The sequence below is a fragment of the Pelodiscus sinensis genome, chromosome 28, assembly GCF_052426305.1.
Source record: "Pelodiscus sinensis isolate ZL-2025 chromosome 28, ASM5242630v1, whole genome shotgun sequence".
NCBI lineage: Eukaryota > Metazoa > Chordata > Testudines > Trionychidae > Pelodiscus > Pelodiscus sinensis.
In genome coordinates, this window is record NC_143079.1 from 13,555,643 (window position 1) to 13,581,647 (window position 26,005).

The 26,005-nt window shown below is 56.5% G+C and overlaps 1 protein-coding gene across 1 annotated transcript; it reads right to left on the reverse strand.

The window, feature by feature from the left end:
* Window positions 1-143: 143 nt before the first annotated feature.
* Window positions 144-24,856, reverse strand: RETSAT (retinol saturase). Its single transcript, XM_006129118.5, has 11 exons — window positions 24,620-24,856; window positions 20,027-20,209; window positions 12,709-12,950; window positions 11,290-11,491; window positions 9,783-9,980; window positions 8,146-8,265; window positions 6,880-7,018; window positions 5,240-5,349; window positions 4,101-4,267; window positions 2,011-2,170; window positions 144-438 (listed from the first exon to the last, which is right to left on the reverse strand). The coding sequence occupies exons 1-11, from the start codon at window positions 24,777-24,779 to the stop codon at window positions 293-295; spliced, it is 1,827 nt and encodes a 608-aa protein (XP_006129180.4). The 5' UTR covers window positions 24,780-24,856; the 3' UTR covers window positions 144-292.
* Window positions 24,857-26,005: the final 1,149 nt, after the last annotated feature.

A 26,005-nucleotide genomic window follows, 5' to 3' on the forward strand; every position in this document is an offset into this window, starting at 1 on the left:
ACGCTGCTCCAGGTGAGGCCCGGGGCTGGTGAAGCAGGTGCGCAGGGAGCAGCCGAGGCCCACGGCAAACCTGCGAGCCATTCGTGGCTATGGTTGGCGGGCGGCGGCTGGCTCCGTGCACCATCGAGAAACGTGTCGGGTGGCTTTTTTTCTTTCTCTGGTTAAGTTTTATTTCACAACAAAGTCCTACGCGGTGAGCTGGGTCACAAGTGAGCGGCTGGGGCCCCCGGCCAGGACAGGGCCCTGCGGGGAGGAGGAAGAGGCAGGGAGGTGCCGGCTGGGGCCCGGCCGCTCAGACTTTCTTCTTGGCGTGGTTTTCTCGGCTGCTCTGCCACAGGCGCAGGCCGTCGCGGTAGAGGTTGCGCTGCAGGACGGCGCTGGCACACAGAATGGCTCCCTGCAGGGCTCCCATGAAGCCGCACAAGAACACGTCTTGCCCTAGGAGACAAGGGCGCCGTCACCGCCCGGCCCTCTCGTGCGCCCGCGGATGCTTGCGCTGAACCCAGCACGGCGGGCGGAGAGCCTGGCGACTCAGCCGCGCCCAGTGGGGTCGACGGCTGCCTGAGGCCAGGTGGGGGGCAGCTCTGCACCCTCAGAAGGCACTAGGCCCCAGACACACGGCCAAACACCTGGGTCCCTGCTCCCGGTCCCACACCCGGGACTGCACATCTGGGGCTTGGATCCCACCTGCTGGCCCTACTCCCTAGCCTCCACCCTGTGCCTGGGCCCCTCACCTGGTGTCTGCTTCTGGGGTGCCAGCCCTGTTCCCCAGCTCTGGCCCCATGCCCGGGGCCCCACTCCGAGCTGGGGTTCTGGCTGCTGGTCCACGGCAGGGTCTTTGTTCCTGGCCCCATGCCCACCCCGAGCTGTGCCCCCAACCTTGACTCCTGCCTGGGTTCCCCCCTCCCAGACAAAAAACCCTAGCTGGGGGGCAGGGTTCCCCCCTCCCAGACACACAGCCCAGCTGGGGGGCAGGGTTCCCCCCTCCCAGACACACAGCCCAGCTGGGGGGCAGGGTTCCCCCTCCCGGACACACAGCCCAGCTGGGGGGCAGACAGGGATAAGGGGGCTACTTTCAGCTGCCCCACTGCTGCACGGGTCCCAGCGCCGCTGCTGGGAGCTGGCTGCCTGGCCCCTACTTGTGCCGTTGGACTGAGCCTGCGTTGCCTCTTGTAGCCCCCTCACGAGGGGTCAGGGAAAACGGGGCCCCGTGACCCCAGCGAGGCACCTGGCCCGAGTTAGTCGGGGACTCCGACCCAGCGCCGGGAGGCAGAGAGCCAGGCCTGGGCTGCTGCAATCAGCAGGGGGGCCTGGCCGTGGAGCCCGTTACCACCTCGGGCAATTAGGGGCTGTTAGCAGCTGGAAGGAAAGACCGAGCCCCCAGCGCCCCCTGCTGCTGCAAAGGGAGCAGGGCAAACCTGCACCTCCCTCGTCTCTCTTGGGGACCATCCACCCCCCGACTCGCCCCAGGCTCTGCTGCTGGCAGCGTCAGCAGCATGAAACGGAGGGTCCCGCCGGGCTCTGAGGAGCAGCAGTGGCAGGGCCTCGCTGGCGTGGCCAAGCTCTGAGCCGCAGCCCGGAAACCGCCTGCCTGCCTGACCGCAAAGCTGCGGGTCTTGCCGGAGATTTTGGTGGGCTTGTGTCCTGCCCTCACCCGGGGCTCTTCCCTTCCCTCTGCCAACCTGGACTGAGACCACTGGCTCTGATCTGCTGCCTTCCCCCACGTCTCAGCTCTCGGAGTCCGTTCCCTGGAAGCCCCCCTCCCCGGCACCACCCCCGGCTCTGCTGTGCCCTCCCCATCACACCCCTCGGGGGTCTCGGCCAGCTCGCTTTAACCCCTTCCTTGCTGGGTTTACGAAGTGGGGAAGGAGGCGGGGCTGGTATTGGCATCCCCCGGGGTGAGTCAGCCCAGCAGCTTGGCTCTGGGAGACAGGGCGAAACGACAGCCCTACTTAGGGAAACTGAGTCGGGAGAGGAGCGATCCAACCCTAGGCCCCCCCGCAGCCATACCTGTCAGGAAGAGGTTTGGCACAGAGGTCTGGGGGCGTAACATGGCAGCAGTCGCAGCCTGCATGCGAGCGATGCCGTGGTGGGCGCCGTACATCTGTCCTTGGGGAGAGGCGAGGTAGTGCTGGGTGGTGAGCGGCGTCCCGGCGGAGACGCACTCGATCTGTGGAAGACCAAGGCAGCGAGTGAGCCCCCGGGCCCTGCGGGCGGGACACGGCGACTGAGCAGGGCTCGTGCGGAGCAGGGGACCCTGGGTGTCGGCGGAAAGCTGGGCAGCCACAGGGTTATCTAATCAGCCACGTCCCACCCGACTGGCTGGGCTCTTCCCCAGTTTCCCCCGGGGGACTTGGCTTTCCCCTGCGTTTTGGATGGAGCCGGGATGTTCCTTGTTGCTTCCATGGCAGCTGGCAGGGCCTGTTCTCGGTGCTGCAGCCCCTGCGTTTCTGCCATGCCAGGCCTGCCTGGGGGGTGGGGGCAGACATCTGGGAGCTTGTTGAGCCTCCCCGGCCAGTTCAGCAGCTGCCCCCAGGGCTACCAGAGGAGGACGGCGGCTTTGCATTCGGAAGGGCCACAGAATATTTGGAAAGAAAAGTTTGGGACTCAAGGAGGTTTTTCCCCATTGGAGGGGCCCTTCTGGCTTTTCAGATCATTAAAAGAGCTGGCTAGATTCCTGGAGGTTGGGTCCATCAACGGCTTTAGCCAGGATGGGTGGGAAGGGTGCGCCTGGCCTCTGTCTGTCTGGAGGTGGGTGACGGGAGGGATCACATGATGGTTCCCTGTTGTGTTCCCCCCTCTGGGGCACCTGCTATTGGCCCCTGTGGGAGGACAGGACACTGGGCCGGACGGACCTTTGGGCTGACCCAGGCTGGCTGCTCTGATGTTCTTATTTGCCAAACCCAGGGCAATTCCAGCGGCGCGGGGCAATCCGTCCAGGCTGCTGAAGGAAAACCATGCAAACCGCTTCCCCCTCGCAAACTGGGAAAGGCTACAAACCCCTCTGCGTGCGCCCCACGCGCCTCACAGCTCAGCCACCCTCGCCAATGGCTCCCCGAGGCACCCTGCCCCAGGGCACGCCAGGAAGAAAATGCACAGGGGCCACTGGCTAACACAGCGCTGGGCACAGCTCCACTGCCAGCTAACTAAACTGACCGGACCCCAAAGCAGCGCCGCATGGAGTTCTCAGTGCAGTGTGTGCGCTAGCTAGGGCTTACAGCAGTCACACTGCCAAAACGGGAACTTTTTGTACAGTTACTGCTTTCTAAAAGTGCCCCCGAAAGAGAGATTTGGGGGTTTGGCCCATCTAAATCCACTGCAAAACATGGTATGAGTGCTGGGCCAAGTCCAGAGTTCCTGGTAAGCTGAGCACTTGGAGAGATTCAAATGCCTCCCAGCTGATGAGCAGCAAGCCTGCAGCATGTGTTTCTACTGGTGGTGCACATCCGCCCATGCCTCGCTGCGCATAAAATGTAGCCTGTACCTCTGGAAAAGTTAGAGGGAATCCTGGCCAGGACCTTGGTGCTAGGCGCTGTACAAATACAGAAGACAAAGATGGTCCCTGCACCAACGAGCTCCTACTCTTACTAAATAAAAGGTCAACGAGCCGCACATCCGGGGAAAAAAATACTGGTAGGACATTCGAGTTGCCCGTCTTACAAACTTGTGTTGTAACAGACGACCGTTCCGAGAGAGGGACTCGTGCTGAAATCTGCAACCCCAGGGGGGCCTACAGATAATCCCACAGGGATCCTGACCTCAAACGGAGGGCAGAGCTAAGGTTATGCGGGGTGACATGGCAGCAGTGGTTGAATAGGACTAAACTATGGGAGTGATCAGCGTATGTAGATTTTGGCCGTGGCACCGTTCCCTGGTTGGGGTGGTGGAGCACATCCTCCACTCCCTGCACCAAGGGAATTAGGAGCTTGACTTCCTGCAAGAGGTTTCCTGATCCGCTACCTCTCCCCTCCATTGTGTGGAAGTCAGGCTGGGGGCTCAGTGGCCCGAGTCCAACACGGTCCTTTCCTGTAGAACAGACTCTTACGTGGCTCTCACCGAACGGTGGTGAGCAATGCGTCCTAAGTAAAAGGTTTCCTTACCTTGTCCTCCGCGCCAGGGTACAGTTTCAAAACAATCTTCAGGATGGACTCTACAAACGCGTCTTTCAGGCTCTCGTACTCCGCTCCCCTCTTCTGCACCGTCTCGTCTTTCCACTCCTCAAACCATTCGTATCGTGCAACCGCCAAGATGCATAGAGTCGATTTGCCTAGAACAACAGAGCGCTGGGGGTGCACTGCATGGCCATGGCTGGAAGGCCAGCGGAGCTACGACAGGTAGGCGTGAGCAGAGGCACAGCCAACGGACAGCTCTCCCTCGTCTGGGCTAGTCCCACCAGTGCACGTGGCCTCTCCCTTCAGCTCCCGCCAATGCCAATATTCCTGCCTTTTTGGCTTCCCACATTTCCGTTCATTGCCCCCTGCTTTTGCCCGCCAGTTCTGTCTTGAGTCTCACCCAGACAAGGTCAAACGTTCCTCGGTGCAGCATCTGAGCCTGCTTGAACCAGCGACTCTGGTATGGCTTCTCAGCTGGCTCCGAGTCAGAGGAGCTCCTATTGACCGGCATGAGCATCCTCAGAGACCAGGCTCTTTTCGAGCTCTCGTTTGCCTCCCCTTCCTGGAAGCGTAACTTCCAAAGTCCCTCCTTCAGGACTCGTTCATTCACAGCACGACAGACCACCTGTCCCCAGCAATGGCGACTTCTACATGGCTCTCGGTTCGGAGCAACGCAATGCTGCAGGTAGCGCCTCTGCGGCGGGAGTAGCGTGGCTGGGCTAAGCGGAGGGTTTTGCAATTAGCCCCCATGATTCCAGCTCACCCAGGAAATAATCCGTTCTACCTCCATGGGGAGAGGACTGTGCTGTTGCAGGTTAAATTGCCAGCCAAACCGCCACGTGGGTGAGCAATGAAAGGCAACACAGCACCACCAAACCGCCTCTTCCTGCACAATCATCTCCGTGAAACTCTAAAACATCCACTTCTGATGGAGGCAGCTGGCGTCCCTCCCCTCCTGCCCCGGGAAAACGGGTCCCTGCATTTGCAAAACTGGACAGTGGCTGGAAAGACGGTCACAGACGCCCAAGAAAAATCCCTTCCAGGGGCAGCCCGTTGAAAACAAGGGCTAGATATCGCTCCTGCTCACCGCAGGGTCATTCTGCTCGTGGTACAAACGCCGTCCTTACCTGGGTATCTCTCCTGCCAGCTGGGGTCCTTGCTCGAGGGGGACGTAATATACAGCATGGGAATGTTCTCTGCAGCCTCTTCTCTGGAGGCGGAAAAGAAGCGATTCATGCTGCAGAGAGAGGCAGAGAAGCTGTTCAGCAAGTTGTGGCTCATCAGCGGAGACCTGGTAGGCGGCTGCTAACACCTCCAGCCTGCTCTGGAATCTCTGCCGTGACCCCTCTGCACGGGAGGCGAAGAGGCTTGTTTCGTGCCCCCAGCTGATCCTCCTTTGTCAGCCACCAGCAATTAATACTCTGGGATTTTATCCCGCTGGTATTTATCCAGTTGTTTTACCAGCTTACTCTGTGGTGCTGCACAAAATCCAAACACAGACGGCGTCGCAATGGCCCAGAAGGAAACTTTCAGCCTTGTGTGACCTGAGCTGCTTATCGGCAGAAGCCTTTTGCTGGATACTTTCCTCCTAAACCAGTGGTCCCCAACCTTTCGGGGCTGCCACGTGTCCGGGGACGGGGCCGCTCATGCGCCGTGCGCCAGGGGTGGGGCCGGCCCAGATCATTCGGCGGGCGCACATAAATGCCCCAGCGGGCACCGCATTGGGGACCACTGTTTAAACATTCGCCTAATGTGCCCCTATGCTCCACTTTCCTCAATTTACCTTCTTGCCCTTCCTCGGGCAATAGAGCCTGGTCTCTGGTGCAGAGGCTCTGGGAACCTCAACAGCAGGGATTCGCAAACTTTTTGGCCTGCGACCCACCCTGCTCAACGCAGACCTTTCTGCGGACCAGCCAGCCAGCCACCCACGATCACAAAATGGGTGTGGCTGGGAAGGAGGGTGCAGGAGCGGGCTGGGGGTTCTGGGCATGAGGGGAGAGGGGGGCACTTACCTGGCTCCATGCCTCCTGCCACTCCCAGGCACCATCCCTGCTGCTCCCATTGGCCCTGATGCTGACCAATGGGAGCAGCAGGGAAAGTCTCATGGGGAGTGATTTCCTGCACTTCGGTTTCCCCCAGTCGGGAGCAGCAGCGCATGGAGCCGCTTCCAGCCCCTGCAAGGCAGACCCGGCCAGTGCGGCTCACCCCATCCCTGCAGCAGGAAGCCGGGGCTGGTGCTCCAACCTTGGGGTGGGTGGGAGGAAGGGAGAAGCACAGGGCGGGAGCTCCTGTGCAGCCTCCCCAGGGGTGGGGAGGGCCCAGAGCCCACGGCCCACCGGTAGGACAGCTCGTGGTCCGCAGACCACGCTTGGAGAACCACTGCTCTACAGGGTTCCTCGATCTCCTGCCTCGCCTCATCTGCGACGCTCTAATGGTGCCGCGCAAATTCCTGCTGTTTCTTTTTTGCATCCCTGTAGCCTCCAGGCCCTGCTCGGCCCGGTGTGCGCACAGGCGGCCTCTGTCCTGAAAGGGGCCTGCACGGACCACACCAGGCCAGCCTGTCTCCGGCGTGCCGCTTAGGAACTGCAGCGGTAAATCACCCGGGCAGCCTATGGCCGAGCAGGGCACGGAATGCGCCGCGCGGTGCCGACCGGCCGGTGGCCTGGGCGGACGTCGGCGTAGCGAAGAGCGCTCCAATGCTGTGGCAGGAGCCAGCCCAATCTAGAGCCCCAATCTGGAGCCCCAATCTAGAGCCCCTGTCCCTTACGCTGCGTCCAGGTCCTGATGCGGGTAGACGTAGTAGTTGGTGCCTTCCAGGCCCAGCTCTTCCTTGGAGCCTCTGAGTCCCACGAAGACGTTGAACCCCGCCAGGCCGTGCTCCACCAGGTGCAGCGGAGTCTGGGTCCCTGCGGGCGGGGGGCAAACGGAGGGTGAGCGTCCTCCGCCCCAGAGCGACCCTGGGCTGGACCGCGGAGACGTGCCGGCGGCGCCCTCGAAGGCTGAGCCCAGCCGCCATTCCCAAGCCAGGTTAACCCTCCGCGCCGCCTCCCTCGCTGGCATTTTCCAAATGGGGTCGGCTTGACGGTTCCCCAGTTTGCGCTGCAGGCTTCTGCCACCGTTCAAGGCTCTACTGAGCGACAGGGCGGTAACACGCAACCCTCACTGGACATTTGGATTCACTTAATACGTGGCCCCCATTAGCGGTGGTGCTGGGCTATTTTTAGGGTGGGGATGCTGAGTTGCCGACTCTCCCCCCCCAACTCGTTCACTCCCCACCCCAGGCTGGGGTCACACCTAGGGTTGCCAGCTCTCCTGGATCAGACCCCATTGCGCAAGAAGGCATAGGCGTGGGACCTACGGGGCAGGGGGTGCTGCAGCACCTCCAGGCTCCCAGCTTTGCACCCAGGATCCCAGCTCCATGTGCTGGGGGTTCTGCTGCTGGCCCCACGCCCAGGGGTGCTGGCCCAGCACACTAGCGCTTTGCTCCAGGCCTCAGCAGGGCGTCGAGGTGGACAGGAGCAAAGGAGTTCAGCACCTCCACTTTTAAAAATGTGCCGGTGCCACTGCACAGTTGTACCCGGTCTGGGAGAGTTGGCAAAGTTGGCTACAGCTGGAGGTGACTGTGGAGCCCCAGGCTGGTTGCAGGACCAACCCCCCCAAAGTTGGCGAAGTCGTGGGTCTTGCTTTAAAAAAAATCAATGTTTTTATCGCACTTTGTTGACGTCATTTTCAAAGTTTTTCCACGTACTAACAGCCTCCTCTTTAGGGGGGTTAATGCCAGTTTTGGGCTAATTCTACAATTGGTTTTGATAAAATGTGATTAAAAAAAATCAATGCAAATGAGGGCAAATGGCAATAATACCAAATGGCCAACGTTTCCCCCACACGATGGTTTGGGACAGACGCGTGAGAGCTACGGTGCAGAGAGGGCGGGATGCGGCGCTGGGAGGGGAAGGGGTTTGGGCACGGTGGTTCTCAGGCGCTGCCCGTCGCTAGGCGCGGTGGCGTGGCAGTAAAACGTGGGGTGTTTTACCAAGTGACGCTCGGATCTCTGCCGGTAGCAGCCGCTCATACGTGTTGAATATGCCAGCATCAGAGATCACAACCGGAGCAAAGATATTCACGAGCTCTTGGCCTTTCTTGACGCTCACACCTGGAAAGAAAAGGGGAGGGGAAAAAAATTGTAATAATCCGTCCGTAGGCCACTTTCTGCCCTGTCCTGGGCCCGGAGCCCTGTGCTCTCCTGGGCAGGTCGGAGGGGCGGCCCCACGGCCTGTGAGCGATTCGGGTGCAGGCTGGGTCTGGCGTGGGGTCTCCACAGGAGCATTTGGAAGTAGCAAATCCTGAATAACCAAGCGGAGCGTTTACCGGGTTTGACGGCCTGGTGTTTCCGTGGCTTGGGACGCGTTACACCCATTCAACAGATGCCCAGACACCGCCGTGGGGGAGGTGATAGAAAACCATTAGGCTGCCGAGGCTCCGAGGCGAATGGGAGGACTTTGCATCTCGGAAAACAGGGCTGCCCCTGGCTTCCTCGCTGCTGCCAAGGGGACCTGAGCTGTGTGGATGCTGGGCAGCAAGAGGCAACAGGGGTGCTAGGACAGGACAGCCAGGAGGGGCACTTGTCACTGGGAATCGGGGGGTGGGGTGTGCCCGCCGGGGACTTCTCTCTCCCCTTCCTTGCACCCTTTGCCAGGCCAGCTCTTGCCTCGCTCACCAGCGCCCACTTGGCTTCCCCTCCACAAACTGGGCACACTCGCCCTACAAGCCAGCCGGGCCCCTTCCCCTGCAGGCTGGAAGAGGAGAGAGATTTGTACTTGTAACATACTAGCAAGGCCCGCAAGCGATGGCCATGTCAGCACGTGGCTAGGTCAGCGCTTGGGGCTGGGCCTAGGCACGGCTTACCCGCAGCGGGGGCCTCAGCCCCTTGGATGTAGGCCGAGGCAGTGCCAGGGCAGGAGGGGGCCCCGTGGGGACTGCACGGAAAGCAGAGCAAAGCCCCAGTCTTTCTGCAACACGCTGGCCCGTCTCCAACAGCTGCTCAGCCCTGCTAGCACCGATCGCCTCCTGCGTGGGGTGCTCTCTGCACGTGTGGACACTGGGAATAGAAGAGTCTGACCCTTCGGGCGATTAATCAACAAGCATCAGCTGATCGGTCTCGGTTATGGTTATGCGTCGCCTCCCAGCCCTGCTCCGGGGAGCTGGCTGTCACCCTCGCTGCAGGCTCTGTGGTATAAAGCTTATACGGCTGAGTCTACAGTGCAGCCGGCTCCCCGGGAGCGGGCAGGCAGCTGGGAGCCGGTGCGTGCCAGGAGCTGGTGTATAAGCCGGCTCCCGGTGTATATCAGCCCCCGGCCCTGCTCTTGGGGAGCTGGCTGCTGCTCTGCACTGTGGGCTCTGATACAAACCCAGTGGTGCAGGGCAGACACCTTCCTGGGAGCAGGGCTGGCAGCTGGCTTATACTATAAGCCAGCTCCTAGTGTGCAGTGGCTCCTGGACCCGCTCCCGCGGAGCCGGCTGCACTGTGGGCTCTGCAGTATAAAGCTTTATACTTCGGAGCCCGCAGCATGTGTAAGTGCTAGGATTTAAGTGCACCCCCCCACACCTCCTCTCCGCAGGGAGCACAGTGTCTGGTTCCTTGGTCGGGAGACTTAACGCCACCTAACTCACCACAGGCTTTGCCGTCTGCCGTCACCAAAATGCTCTGCACCGGAGCCTTGGTTAGAACGGCCCCGCCCGCCTGCTCGATCACCGGGATGGTGTGGAAGGCAATTTCGCTGGGGCCTCCTCGGGGGTACCACCCCCCCTCCATGTAGTGATGCACCAGAATGGCGTGGAGGGCGAAGCTGGCGCTGGCTGGAACCACTCCTAGAAGGCAGAGCAAAGAGGGGCTGTTCCCGTGCAGGGCTCCGTCAGCCGGGCCTGCCAGTGCACTACGAAGCCAAAGCCCGTCACTGGAGCCTCTGAGAGCCAGAGCGCGCAAGGAGCAATGCCGCAAAGACTAATACCAGCTCAGTTCCCGCTCTGGGTTAAGATAAGGGAGACCAGCACCCTACTTTGCTGATGGCACCAACTCAACCCCCCGTCCCGCTAACAGTGACAAGGTAGAATTTTCATCGCTTAACCGGTTAACTATTTGAATGGCTATTTACATCCCTGCTCCTAGCTTCCAGCTTTTCCCGGTGCAGCGTGGGGGAGGACCGAGACCCAACCCTTTAGGATGTTCCCATGCGATTATTTGGGCCGGCTGCCTCAGTTTACCTTGGGAACACAAGCGAAAGCAGAGAAACGGAGGTAGTCAGTAATTTAACCTGGCTGGAACGTCACCAGACAAGGGAAAGGCACTGCTCCGACATGAGGGCTTTCCCTGATGAATTTCAGAGGCCTGCTACAGGCGATGGAGATGTCAGAGCTTCTCAACAGGAGTATATTAGCAAGGGTGAGGCAACCTAAATACAGGCTGGACCTCCCTGTCCACCACCACCCGTGGGACCTAACTGGTCCTGGCTGAGGGATTTTGCCATGCCAGGGAAGGTTACTTCTGGGTCTGCCACCCCACTGGGCTTCCCGGCTCCCTGTGCTGCCCACTGGACTTCCTGGGTGGGGCCAAGAGCTGGGAAGAGAACCAGGAGGGGGAGGGAAGTCCTGGTGCCCATTCCCGCCCCCCCTCCTGCAGCCTGAGCTGTATGCCAGGCTCTCTGCGCTCCCCATCCGTAGCCCAGCTGGGCCGTGTGCCGGGCTCCCCCGCATCCATAGCCCAGCTGGGCCACGTGCTGGGTTCCCACCCCCCTGCAGCACACCGGAACGCTCTGATCCTGGAACATCCATGCCAGATCATGGATGTTGCCAGACCAGAGAGTCCCAGTTTATCAAGGTGCAACCTGTATAAGGCTTACTACTAGCTCCCCATACAATCTAACTGCGCCATTCGCCTAAATGCAGCCATCTCTGGGGTTAGCAGCACCAGGAGTTCAGAACAAGCTGTGCAGAAAATCGCCCTTGACGGACACCGCAAGGCAAACTCAGCAATGCAGAAAGTGAAGGTCAGCACCGGGCCCTGCCCCGCACTCCACAGCCAGGCCGGGTCCCCTGTCGCAGACAAGACCCAGCTTTCTAGGGGCAGTCCTTGCAGGTATTTTCGGAGAAGCCGGTCTGTTTGCTAAGATGAGGCCCGTACCATAAGTGGGAAATATGTAGCTAAGTACCGCTCGGAGCTCTTCGTTTGTGGTGAGTTCACTGACCACGTCGGTCAGGCTGCGGGATGCCATCTTAAAGAACGGAGAGAACCAGGCCAGCAGGCCGGTGCGGCTCAGGAACATGGCCAGCGGCACAGGCAGCATTTTCAGGATAACCATGTGGGTAGTTCCTTGGGCAACTTTCTGAAAGGGGGGGAAAAAACCAAGGGCCGTGAAGACACATGCAGACGGCTTTGGGGACTCGGCTGGAGCACGAGCTCAGCGTCATTTTGCCATCACCAGGCAGGGGGCCAGAGACATTGGTTACCCGGCAGCTCCTGGCGATGCCTGCACGCTGCCTGTTGCCAATAGCTTGATAAAATACTAAGAGGCTGGGTCTGCTGCTCAGTCAGGCCTGATGACAGTGGGGGCCCGGGGGGAGGGGTGGGAGAGGGAAAGAGGGCAAGGGGGGCAGCTTCCCTGGGGCTCAGTGATTGAAAGGAGCCCAGGGTTTCCAGCTGTGACAGCGGTGGCTGGAGCTCCAGGCCCTTTAAGTGGCCGCTGGAGTGCTGGGCAGCATGCTCTGGGAAGCCTATCCCAGCCCCGCCCCTTCAGCCTGAGGCCCCGCCCTTCAGCCTGAAACCCCGCCCCTTCTGGGAACACAGAGTCAGCCCTGCCTGGGCCAGGGGCCTGGCCATTCTGAGCACAGGCTGGCCGACAATCTCCCACTTTGGCTCAAGAATGCTGGCTGCCCTGTAGCGCGCTCTCCGGATCTCTGATACCCTGTGGGCTGGGGCCTTTCCCTCTCACAGAACATGCCGTACCGCCCTGAGGACAGTCACTGTCCTACCCCCCAAAGATTCAGCCACGTGCAGGGCGGATCGGACCCCCACCGCAGCGTGGTGAACACGCGTCCCTGGCTGGACGGGCACGGTAACTAGGTGCACTCGGCGAGCTCGACAAGGAGGCAGGGCACCTGTACAAAGGAGGTGGCCTCCACGCTGGCCTGTACGCAGGTGGGCAGTGGCGTGGAGAGCCACAGATCTGCTTGGGAGTGGTCCCAGGTCCCTGCACAGCTGCCAGACGGGGTGGCACTTGCTTTCCAGCGATGGGCGGGGCTGCCCTGCATTGCAGAGTGGAGCTGGGGTGGATTTCACCTCCCCGCTAGCCCGGGGCTCCATCCTCACAGAGCCTCAATAGCTGGGCTTCAGGCGCGGGGGAGGGTGCATTTCACTTTGCTCTTCAGCTGATTAAAAATCTCACAGCTTCAGACATTTAGTCCTGTCATGGCTAAACCAGAGCATCCTGGCGGGCCAAGCGGGATGCTCCCGTGTCCCTCTGTTTGCAGAGAGCTGTGCTAGCCGGATGCCCACTGAGACTCGGAAAGGAGGAACTGGCATCCCAGAGAAAGCCGGTGTTACCTTTACAAGTGCCACAAATTTCTCAATAGCCACGGCCTCATCCGGAAACTGTTTCTTTAGCTCCTCGATGTACTCCTTCTTCCCGCTGTACAGCCGATAGGTTTTGCCATTTCCGGGCTCCCCCAGCACGACAGCGTCAAAGACAGGCGGCATCTTAGTCCACTGCAGCTGGCCTTCTGTGAGCTGATCCACGAGGAAACGTGCCAGGAACCTCTCTTCTAGCCGCCCTACGTAATGAATACCTGGAAGGCAACGGCAAACAGTTACACAAGAAAGCCGAGTCCAGAGATAAAGAGGTAATGGGAGGCTGCCATGTGCGGTGCTGGGTAGAGCAGAACCTCAGAGTTACAAACGGCTCCGGAATGGAATGTGCGTAAATCTCAAGCATTTCTGGTAGTTCTCTCAAAAGCTTACAACTGAACCGTAACTGAACACGGCTGTGAAACTGTACCATGCAGAGGAAAAATGCTGCTTTTAATCATCTGAATTTAAATGCAACAGGCGCAGACTTTCCTTACCTTCTCAGGTGTTTTTTTAAAATCCCTTTAAGTAGTTTAACATGGTATCCTGTATTTGCTTTTTCAAAAACGTTTTGGTCCCTGTTGCCTGACTGCGTACAGCCTCTCTCCGATTTACGAACCGGTTACGGACCAAGCAATTGGTCGTAATTCGGTTTGTTCATAAGTCGGACCCCATAGAGTTACATGCAACCGTGCTGTTCGTAAGCGCGGATTGCGTTCGTAACTTGGGGTCCGCCATTTACGACTGCTTCGGTTGTAAGTCGACCGTTCGCAACTCGGGACCAGCTGTACTTCCCATTCCAAATAAGGGGTGTGGCTGAATGGTGAGTTAGTAACACTGGTGGTTTTTAAACTTGGTGGTTCTAATGCATGCGCAGAAGGCGAAAGGAGTTTTTTTACTAAATACATTGGTGCCAGGGAACCTCACACGGGACACACTCCATCCGGTCAAATCCTCAAATGCATGAAAATAAGCAGGTAAGGGTAAGATTTCCAGTGATCCATGGCTCACACCTCCTCCTGCTCTGTGGATAAATGCTCCACGAGGCTTTCGTTTCCACCTGTAATGCTACTGGACTTACTATCATCCCGCTTGCTCTCACACAGGGCCTAAATGAAGATCTCCTATTCGTGTGACATGCCTGACACCCTCACAGTTCATACATTTGGAACATTATTCTGCTTTCACATTGCAGGGGGTACTATTCAAATCATTAAGTCGAATGTGTCAGTTAAATCACATTTAGGAATGAAATTGAGGGCTGGGCCTGATTCGCTATCACAGGCAATTTTTAGATCAAGCTTGGACATTTTTCTAAGAGATCTGTTCTAGTTCGAGCCAGAATGTTGGTGGGGAAACGTTATAACCTATGCTATACAGGAAGACGTGATCACGGTGGCCCCTTCTGGTCTTGGAATCTGATGCTACTAGTGGCATCAGAGCAGGGCAGAGTTAAGGTTGTTTGAGTGACGTAGCTGTGCATTTCTTACCTTAACACACCTGGATTACTTTTAAGTTTAATTTTATTCATGATTTCCCTGCGTTTGAAATGCTAGTTTTTGAGATGAATGCAAGATATCTAATGTTTATACCTTTAAGTAGCTTGTATGTACTTTCAGCCTTAATTCCAATTAACTAAGCTTTTACCTGGGAAAGAGATTACTCATTATAATCAGGACTGTCACTGAATCAATCACAATTAATCACACGGTTAAACTATAGAATACCAATTGAAATGTATGTTATTAGAAGATTTGCCCTGTATTGCTTGGGTCCTTCAGTGCAGGGGTGTGGGCAGTGCAGGAGTCAGGGTTGAGGGGCTCAGGGCAGGGGGTGCAGGAGTCAGGGCAGGGAATTGGAAAGTATGGGGGGTTCAAGGGAGGGAGTGGGGGCAGCAGGGGCCATGCAGGCTGGCTGCCAGCTGCTCTCCCGTGTGGTGGAGGCTGTGTGCCTGCTAACAACCGTTTGCTGGTATCAGGCACTTGCTGCCCCCCGTGGTGATTCTGGAGTGTAACTGTCCCTGCTACCACAGCCTCCCTTTCTGTTTGATGAGAAACAGTCACATTCCAGGCCCATCCCATTGTCCTAGCACAGCCAAACCCGGACCTCACTTTAAGTTATGATAAGAAGTAGCTTGCAGACTGAATTGGTGGTCCTAGCTCCTACCATTTAAGAGGCATTCTTGAACAAACAGACTCACAGATGGACGGGCGGACACACAGACGAACAACCTCTATTATCTAGTGAATTTTTGGATTTTTCCCCCCTACATTTTCAAATATATTGATTTCTATTACAACACAGTGTACAGAGCTTACAGTGCTCACTACGTATATTTTATTACAACTATTTGCACTATAAACTGATAAAAGAAATAGTATTTTTCAGTTCCCCTCATACAAGTACTGTAGTACAGGGGTGGGCAATCATTTTTGATGGGGGGCCACTCCAAGAATTTGGAACGTGGTCGAGGGCTGCACGCTTCCATGATATTAAAGGAGGGGAGGTGGGGTCTGGGGGGTTGGGTGCAGGAGGGGATTGTGACCTGGGGCACGGGATTGGGGTGCAGGGTCTGGCAGGGAGCTGGATTGTAACCTGAGGCAGGAGTAGGCATGTCAATGGTCAACCAGGAAGCATCACCTTTATTGGGCAATGCTTTCCGGTTACCCAGTGGACTGGCTGGGCTGGATGCAGGAGATGGGGTGCAGGGTCTGGGAGGGGCCTGGGTGCAGGAGCAGGGGTGCAGAGGATTTAGGTGCAGGAGGGCTGGGGTGTCAGCAGCCCAGCAGATCTATCAGGCAGGCTCCCTGCCTGTCCCACGCCCTGCACACTGCTCAAAGCCGCAGGGGGCCCGGGAGTCTCTGAGCGCCTTTGCGAGCAGGGCAGGGGGCGGGAATTCACACGCTGCCTGCCCTGGGAAAACAAGCAGCAGCCATGGGCCAGTTTGTGGCCAATGGCAGCTGCGAGATTGTGCTGGGGGTGGAGCTGCACGTGAAGCCACCTCCCCCCCCCCCCCCGGCTCATTCGCTCAAGGTGGTGCTCAGAGACTCGCAGGCCTCCACAACGTGAGAGGTGTGTGGGGGCAGGGCAGCAGATCTGGCAGCTTGGCAGGTCAGACCTGGCCCGTGGGCCGTATTGTGCCAGCCTGCTGTCGTGCAAGCTCTCTATTGTGAGAGCGTAACTTTCACACGTAGATTATTTTGCTTATGTAACTGCACTCAAAACCAAAACCATGTCAAACGTTAGTGCCTGCAAGTTCACTCAGTGCGACTTCTTGTTCAGCCAATCCTCAGCCAAAGAACTGCAACGATGGGCGATATTGCTGCTGCTTGTTTACAATGTTACCTGAGCGTGAGAACAGGCGTTCGCAGGACACTTTCAGAGCTGGTGCTGCAGGGTGTTTATGTGCCAGAGATGCTAAACATTCATATGCCTCTTCATGCTTTGGCCACCACCATTCCCCCAGACATGCTTCCATGCTAACGACGTTCATTTAATTAACACCTTTTTTTAAATGGGTCTGAGCTCCTTGAAGGAGAATTGTAGGTCTCCTGTTCTATTTACCTGCATTCTGTCATGGCACGGCTTTCTCCGATGAATACCCAGCCGACGTGACAATATGCAAAGAAGGTAGCAATGTGAGATTTCTAAAGATAGTGACAGCACTTGACCTAAGGTTTAAGAATCTGAAGTGTTGTCCAAAATCCGAGAGGGACGAGGACGAGGCGTAGACCATGCTTTCAGAAATCTCAGAGCGTTGCTCTTTTGAGGCAGAAACTACAGAACCTGAGCCATCCAAAAAAAAAAAAAATCAACTTTCTGCTGGTGATATTTGACTTAGATGATAAAAGTGAGTACGTATCAGTCAGCTCTTATCAGCATGGACGCGTATCCCCTGGAACGGTGGCTAGTGCACGACCTTTCACTGCATTTGGCACGTAGATGTATCTTACTATACCAGTTACAATTGTGCATGTGAACCCCTGGGCACACTTTCAAGTGACTTGATAAGCATGAAGTTGGCAACACTGATATTTGTCTGAGCAATTTGCTGACCAAGAAGTGGGACAAAGGGTTGAGGGCCACACTCTTCCATGATAGTAATAGAGGAGGTACAAGGTCTGGGGTGGAGATTGGGTGCAGAAGGGAGCTCAAGGTAGGGGCTGGGGGTACAGGATCTGGGAGGGGGTATGGGTGCAGGAGAGGATTCTGACCTGCAGGAGGGGTATAGGCTCCAGCGTGTCACATTGTTTTGTTTTTTAAATGTAGTTTTTTTTAAAAAAAATTCTACATTTGTGAGCTCAACTTTCATGATAAAGAGATGGCACCACAGTATCCATATTAAGTGAACTGAAAAATACTATTTCTTTTTATTACAGTGCAAATATTTTAAATATATAAAGTGAGCTCTGTACTCTTTGTATTCCATGTTGTCATTGAAATCAATATATTTGAAAATGTAGAAAACAAACAATAATATCATTTATTTAAATATTTTTTGCATAACAGCACAAGTAACTGTGATAAAAAAATTCAATTGCATGACAGTCCTAATTACAATACACACAAAGACAAAGCCCTGGACACCCCACACCCCCATCGATTTTTGGACATCGATGCAGCAAAGATTGCTACAAATAAGCCCTGAAAAACAGAAGCCGTCCGATGCTGCTATTTGGTTCCCCCTTGGGCAAATGTGGAGAGGGGTAGGCTAGGAGAGAGAAGATGGCATTCCGGGAAGGGGGAGGAAAGAGGATCTGGGTGGGAAGTCTCTGAGAATCTGGTCCAAAAAATGGGCAAAAAACCCCAAACCCTAGCCCATGGGCTGCATCCGGCCTGCTAAGCCACCGTATCCAGCCCAATGGGAGCCTCAGGCAGGCTCCCTGCCTGGCCCGCTTCTGCCCACCCCTCAGAGCGGCCGGCCTTGGGGCCATGTGTGTCTGTGAGTGTGGTGAGCTGGGGGGAGGGTGGGGATAGGCTCCGCACATTGCCCCCACCCCCAGCACGATCACGCAGCTCCCATTGGCCAGAAACTGGCCAATGGGTGCTGCTGGGGGTGGGCGTAGGTGAGTGCGCTAATACTCCCCCTGCTTGCGGTGCTCAGAGAAGCACCTGGCCCCACAGCCGGCTGCTCTGAGGGGTAGCCAGGGCAGTTCTCCTGCTCTGCTATTGGCTGGGAGTCACCTAGGTAACCCTCTGGCACCCCAGCACTCCCCCCACTCCGCATGTAACCCAAACCCCCTGCACTCCCGCTCCTGCACCCATACCCCCCCCAGCCCCTGTACCCCAATCCCCTCCCCCAACCCCCTAAAGTCCCTTCTTCCCCCCTGGCCTCTCCTACACCTCTCCTGCAGGTCAGAATCCTCTCCTGCACCCATACCCCCTCCCAGCCCCTGTCCCCCAGTCCCTACCTTGAGCTCCCTTCTGCACCCAATCTCCACCCCAGACCTTGCACCTTCTCTATTCCTATCTCAGAAGAGTGCGGCTCAGCCACATACCAAATTCTTGGAGAGTCCCGCCCCCAATAAAAGAGTATTGCCCACCCCTAATCTGGACAGAAGTAACCTACCCCCCCCCCCCCAAGCAAGAGTGCAGGGGGGCGCTGTGCCCCAAAGCACAGTTTCTTCCCAGAGTCTCTCCTCAAGACAGCTACAGGCCATCGGCCAACATTGCTCAATCTAGGCCGTGGGGAACATTTTACGAGCTCAGCAAACAGCCCCCCTCCCCGCCCTCCCCCTCCCATGCTCATGGGGTGAAATCCAGGCAACAGAAACCCATGTGCCTCTGGAGTCCAGCTGGGAGCTGCTGAGTGGGGTGGGGAGCTCGCGTCCCAGCCATTTCGCCTTTCGGCCCCCCGCCAGCACGTCCACAGGGCGACTCGGAAGAGCCGAGAATGGTTGTTGAGGCCAGTTAGCCCTTCCTCGGGCTCAGACCTGGCTGAGCTGCTGCCCTGCCCATCACCAGCATTCTCCAGCTTTATATAAAGTAACCCCCCCAGGGCAGTTCAGGGTGGTCCTCCCACGTCCTACACTTGGAGGGCCCTGCGGCGGCCTCCTTAACCGTGGCACCAGGACCCAGAGTGGCCCAGCAGCCTGCTCCGCTCTGCCTCGCCGGCCTCTCCTGGCCCACTTTGCTAGGTTTCTCCCAGCCCCAGAGCACTTCACTCTCCCCTGCCACAGAGAAGCTGCTGGGGAGAGTTTGCCCCGTGCTCTGCACCTGGGGCATGGACGGGGGTTGCCCCAGCCCCTCCCCCCTGCCTCTGACTAACGAAACGTTAGCCCCAAAGCAAACACTTCCAGTATCTCCGGGCAGCGTGTTTCTGCCTCCTCCCAGTACCAGCAGGTTGCTTGAGAAAAAACAACCAGGATGCCTGGAGCGTTTCTGCAGCAGCTGTGACGCATTGGCCTCAGCCGACCCCCTTGTGTGGCAAGGAGAACACAGGGTGCCTTATTCCCCACGCTCACGCCTCAGCCGGCGCCCCGGGGCCAGGGAGGTGGAGGTGAGAATCGCAAGCCTACATATTGGCAGGGCAGGTTTTGTTTGGCGCGAGGAGGGAGCCAGGGAACGGCAGGCACAGGACTCACTGCTGGATGGACGGCCCAAGGCGCACACGGCCGCTTGAACAGGAGTTGAAGTGTAGAGCCCAGAGCGAGACACGGCCAGGCAGGGACGCCAGCGGCAGGGCTCCTCTGGTCTCCTGGGGCTAATAACCTCTGCGAGTGACCTGGCCCAAGCGGGTCTCTGTGCCCTTGTGCCTACGCACTCTGCTCGGTTTCTCCGGTCCCAGCCTCCTCAGGCTTTAGAGGATTGTGATCAGGGATGGAAAAGGTTCACCAGTAAGCCTCACCTACTGGTTCTGGTTCACCGGCAGGGGCTGGAGCAGCTCCCTGTCTACCCCGTGGCAGCCCCTGTTTGTGGCGGGCCCAGCCACCTCGCCCGCCATTCCCTGCCACAGGTTACACACTGGCCCTGTTCCTGGGGAGGTTTCGCTGCAGGCTTTGTGGCATAAAGCTTAAACAAGCATGCAACTGGTAAGATTTGTAGTGCACTAATTAAAATTAGTGGTTACGCAGACCCTAATTTTAACAAAGAGTGAGAGAGAGAGAGAGAGAGCGTGCGTGCCTCAGTTTCCCTGGGCACTGCAGCACTATCTGCGTGAGGATGGGAGGCTGGGCGTGACTCACTGGGGAAGTATATGCAGTCTCTCACGTCCTGAGGCCCAGGTGACAGCAAATAACACCATGTGACTGGATGGGGGTGCAGAGTCTGGGGACCCCTCAAATCCCGTGACACTCACCCACGTCGAACTCAAAGCCCTTCTCGCTGAACGTGTGGCAGCAGCCCCCCGCCTTCCCGTGCTGCTCCAGCACCAGCACTCGCTTCCCAGCCTTGGAGAGGAGCACGGCCGTGGCCAGACCCCCGATGCCGCTTCCGATCACCACAGCGTCCAGATTCTCGGGGACCTTGGCAGTGGAGAAAACTGGAAAAGAAGGAGACGGTTGTCAGCACGTGGCCACCTCCGACGACTCCTTCTCCCGCCGTCTTCTCTGGCTCAGGATCCGCCCCATTGTTTGCGGTTGGAATGTAGCTCTCCAGGCCTGCCTGCAAAGAGCGGAGGTGGATTCTTACCGCTTAGCTTCACACAGGGGTATACGGACAAGGAATCAAAATCACCGTCTGCCTGCGTGTGGCCGCCTCTCACGGACAGTCTGAGGCAGCGCTGGGCAATCTAGGCTAGCGAGTGGGCCTCACGAGAGCCCTCCTTCATCTCAGGGGCCCACAAGATTGTCATAACCGAGACAGGCTGCCAGGACCGGGCAGTTTTGCTCACGACACTTGCGTACCTAGAATGTGCGGGCGGTGCCGGTTGCACCGTCGCAGCGCTGTGATTGGCTGCAGAGGGAGCGTGCGGCTCTCACGGTCAGCGTTGGCTGCGAACCGCACGCCCCTCCCTTCCCGGCCCCTGGCTTTACGTGCGTGTCACTGTAGTAACACTGGTAGGAAAAACCTGCACAAATGGAAACCAGCGGAATCTGGCAACAATGGGCTGCATGCGACCTACAGGCGGCAGGGTGCCCACCGCTTGTTTGAGGCCTCGATCTTCAGCCTTTGGTTACAGCTGCACCTGCTGCTTAAGCTGGCAAACGTGCAGTCACGTTCTCACACAGTCACACTGCAATAAGGCACTTTGGGGAGGTTAGAAAGCTGACCCCATTGGCCACCTCCAGATACAGGGAAGATCCCAGAATGTCTAAAGAAAACGTAGGCTGACAGCTTCTGTCTGGCACGCACCCACTTCTCAACAGCCGGAGCTGTGAATCCTCATTTTAAGGATAAAGGCAAATCCACAGTTTCGCATGTGTGCTCCCCACTTCTCTGTCGTTGATTGTTATGGTCTTGGTTTGGTTCGTCGATTGTTTCTGTCTGGTGTATATTTAATCTGGCTGGGTGCAAACCAATTAGAATGGTGGGACAGGGTCGGGTAGATAATCCTGTGCGGATCGATGGGTTAGATTTTAGTAAAATGACGTACGGTGTAAGAGAGACTATTACTATCTCAATTGGGGGCAAAGAGGAAGTAAGTTGGGAATAGAGAGAGAAGGCAAAAGGATCACTCCAACGGTTGGCATCTCGGGACACTGCTCTTCTCTGTTCACAGGAGAAACACCAGGGAATTGGGAAGGGGCATTTATGTTCTAACAGACTTGTGTGATGGCTGCCGGCCCATCATCATGCCCTAGCTGAGGCACACAGGCAGGCCCGGCTGGCACTGGGAAGGGCATGGCGTGCCGTAAGGAAGTGGCGTCTCAGGATGGAGGCCCAGTCTCAGCTGTGCCGGTCCTGCCGCTTGCCTGTTTTGGGAGAGGGCGTCTTTGTAACCAGGGCGCCAGACTCTTGGCCTGAAAGCTGCAGTATAAATTCACTGTGTGACGAGCACGACTGCGGGATGGTTTTGCCGTGGTCCTGGCTCCACTGGCAAGATGAAGTCTCGTTATAAAAGGGGCACGACCGAGTTAGAACCCTAGAGCAGATTACCCCGTGCAGAAGGGCCTGTGGCCTCCAGAGAAACACACGCGCACAGGCACACCGAGTCCCAGCGCATTGTTAGGTCCATCCCACTGTGACCCTCCCTCTGTGGCTCAGGAAGGGGACCTGAGCGGTGATGGAAGTGCACCGGGCAGGGATGTGCGTGTCCTGACAGCGAGCCCCAGGGTCGCTGCTGAGAGCCAGCGGGGCTAGTGGCACCGCTCTCTGGAGGGGAGCCTGAAGGAGCTCTGTTTCATCACCCACTAAAGTCACTCCAAATTGCCCCTGGAAAAAGCCAGGGGTGACATCAGCCTTTCACAACTAGATGCCAGGATCAAGATTCCTCCTGCCTCACCGGTCAGTTTCACAGACGGACTCAGAGCTAGAAGAGCATGGAGAGCATCCTCCAGGGAGCAGCGCGAGATTGTTCTCTACAGGACATTAACAATTATTTATATTTCAGTAGCACCCAAGGCCCATCAGGTCCCCCATCAGGTCCTCACTGTGCTGTCTGGAGAGTTCTTGCCAAAGGGCTGATCATCTAAATACCTCTCCAGTCAGGCAGTCGGTGCCCCAGACAGCAGGACTGTCCGACTGTATTTCACAAAGCCCTGGCTGGGATGATTTAGTTGGGGTTGGTCCTGCTTCAAGCAGGGAGTTGGACTAGATACCGCCTAAGGTCTCTCTACTCCTACAACCCTTGTGCCACAGTAGAACTATTTCTCCAGTTCCTTGGTCTTCGTACCTTTCACCTACACAAATAACCAGTGGTGGAAGCAGGTTGTTATCTTCCACATGGAGCAGCCTGCTGAGAGAGACTGGATACAGTTTGACAGCAGTGGAAAGTGGCCTATCAGGATGCCTGGCTCTGGGAACAGTGTGTTCTAGTGACTGGATAACACACATCCAAGCACATTCCTTCTGAAAGGCAGCAGGGCAAAGTGGGGGAGACTGGAATCTGTTCTATTAGTGATGGGGGTTCTATTGTAGCGCTGTCTGATGTGACCTCTCAGTTATCTTATCTGTAAAATGCTCCACTGATAGCTATTGCTCGACAACTAGTGGTAGGGTTGCCAGATGGTTTAACCAAAAATACCGAACCCCCCCCCCCAAAAAAACCACCGGGGAAAAAAATCCGTTGAGAAGAAAAAGGGGGGGGGGGGAATGCCAAAGTTGTTGAGAGGAAAAAAAAAAAGCACTGCGCCTTTAAATGGCCCCATGCTCCTCACTCACCCACCCTCGCTAGATGCGGCAGGGGAAAATAGTCCCCGCCAGGCTTCCCATCCGAGGGAAACAGGAAATATGGGACATTTTACATGTCCGGTATTTTCTGGTTTTTTTTACCGGACTAACAGATTTATTGGAGTATAAGCTTTCGTGGGCAAAGACCCACTTTGTCAGATGCATCTGACAAAGTGGGTCTTTGCCAGAGTTGTTGACTCGAGTCCCACGACTTGAACTCGAGTCCGACTTAAGTTGCCTAGGTGACTCGACTAGAGACTCGACTCGGGTTCATTGTCTGTGACTTGAGACTCGACTTGAGACTTGCTAATTTTGTTAAATCGACTTGGTGAAAAAATTGACCGAAAATGCCGATATCGATGGCTTGTACAAAAGTGACTTGACATTTTTAAAATTAAGACTTGAGACTCGACTTGGGACTTGATTCGAAAGTGACTTTAGGGACTCGACTTGAGACTTGAACTGTAGTGACTTGAGGCTCGACTTGGACTTGACAATGATGACCTGAAGACAACACTGGTCTTTGCCGTGAAATCTTATGCGCCAATAAATCGGTTAGTCTATAAAGTGCCAGATGTCACACATGACGCTTGGCAAGCCTGCTGAAAAAGCGAACAAGCTTGTGGAAGGAGCTCTTCCTTTCCCACGATGTAGAGAGCAAAGTGCAATTTGCAGAGCTGAGACTAGATACTATTAATGTTTTGGCAAAAATCCATTCATAACTGTGGGGCGTCCCCTGCCCCAGAGTTGCAACATGCCCCTAAGAACAGAATCTGCCCCAGAGGCAGAGGCAGAAGTAGGTAGGAAGAACCAAGGAACAGGGGGAGTTTAGCCCCCTCTGTCGGATCAGAACACTTCTCGCCAGACTTTGGAACAGGCGTGGAAGGTGAATGAATGATTAAGCTGCACGTCATCAGGTGTTTCTTCCAGTCCAGTAATTTGGCATTACCTAACAGGGTGTGGGCATCACCCCTGGGCAGAGAGGCTCTGTTATACAAACCAGTGCATGGGATCAGAGAGGGTTATCTCGGAGTCACAGCTTTTGGGAGGAGAGAAAAGGGAGGGAATGCACTTCCTTGTGGATTGCAGCCTGGAATTCAGGCACATTACCTAACCCAGGGATGAAGTAGGCCAGTGGTTCTGTAACTGACGGAGAGGTGCATGTGTGTATGTGTCTCTGTGTGTGTGTGTGTGTCCAAGGTTCCAATCTAGATGTGCCTGGCGGTGAGGGTGGGGGAGGGGGAGGAGGGAAGATGGACATTCAGGCAGGGGGCTTTAGTGCTGGAAAGCGGCTGGGTCAAACCAAAGGTCCATCCAGCCCGGTGTCCACGCTGCCGACAGTGGCCAATGCCAGGTGCCCCAGAGGGAGTGAACAGAACAGGGATCTCTCCCCGGTCTCCTGTTCCCAGCCCTTGACAGACAGAGGCTAGGGACACCCACCCTGCCCAGCCGGGCTAATGGCCATTGATGGACGTAACCGCCACGAATGTATCCAGTTCTAGTGTGAACCCTGTTAAAATCCAGCGGTAAGGGGCTGCTGCTCCCCCTACTCTGCACGCCCCCCTCCCCGCCCCTGCCGAGGCTGCAGCCAGGTGCAGCCAGCACAAGCACCTTCTGGTACCTTGTTTGAGAACCTTCTTCCGAACATCCTTGTCCGTCACCAGGGGGGCTGGTGGCCTCCTGGAGTCAGCAGAGAAAGGGTTGGGGGAGCTGCTGCCGGTGAGATGCCTCCTGAGCACGGCCAGTAGGAGGAGGACAAGCAGGATCCAGTACAGCCACATCGCTGCACGGTGTCTCCCCCAGGAAGGCCCTAGCCCCTGGAAGCTGGGCAGCCCTCTAAAAAGGGCACCTGCCCCTCCTTCCAGTGGGCTGGCCTCTGCTCTAGTTCAGAAACTTCCCCTTAAAGGCACAGTCATGATTTAAGCCTGTGATTGAACCGCCAAGAGATTTCAACGCTCAGTGAGTCTCCAGGCCCGTACACAGGAATTTCTGTGGGGGGGAGGGGGGATGGGAGATGCTTTGTTTGTAAACGTGGACGGCAATATTTTTAAATATAAAGGAGTTCAAAATAGTCCTGCAATGAGCGTGCCTAAGAGAGGTGAATGAAAAATATAAGTGGAAACAGTGATTGGTAAAATGATTTTGTTACGCTAAAATGTGTACAGCAATACAGGTTTTATAGAAATTAGCTTCTGGGATCATACTGTAATATCATAAGTGAAAAATAACATTTCAAAATATTCTGTCTTCGTCTTCCAAGTTTTTCAGTTAAGACTATATATAGGCTAGTAGTATAGCTTTTAGGTAACGTCAAACTTTTCTTCATGACAGTAAGCGCTCAGCAGCGTCTAAGACATGTTCATACAGGCAGTCCCCGGGTTATGTACAAGATAGGGACTGTAGGTTTGTTCTTAAGTTGAATCTGTATGTAAGTCGGAACTGGCGTCCAGATTCAGCCACTGCTGAAACTGATCAGTTTCAACAGCGGCTGAATCTGGACGCCAGTTCTGACTTACATACAGATTCAACTTAAGAACCCCAGGGATCCCCAAGTCAGCTGCTGCTGAAACTGATCAGCGGCTGATTCCAGGAAGCCCGGGGCAGGGGCTTCCTGTAGTCAGCCACTGGTCAGTTTCAGCAGCAGCTGACTTGGGGACGCCTGGGGCAGAGCAGCTGGGGTGCTGCTGGCTTGGTCCAGTAGCGCCGAGGAGCGGTGGCGCTACTGGACCAACCCAGCAGCACCCAAGCTGCTCTGCCCCAGGCGTCCTGATTCAGCCGCTGCTGAAACTGACCAGCAGTGGCTGAATCAGGACGCCTGGGGCAGAGCAGCTGGGGTGCTGCCGGGTTGGTCCAGTAGCGCCCAGAGTGGCGCTACGGGACCAACCGGCAGCACCCCAGCTGCTGTACCACAGGCGTCCGGAGCAAAGCCGCGGAGCACGGGGGCAGCGGGACAGCCCAGACGCGCCGTGGCTGTCCTGCTGCCCTCGGGCTCCGCGGCTTTGCTCTG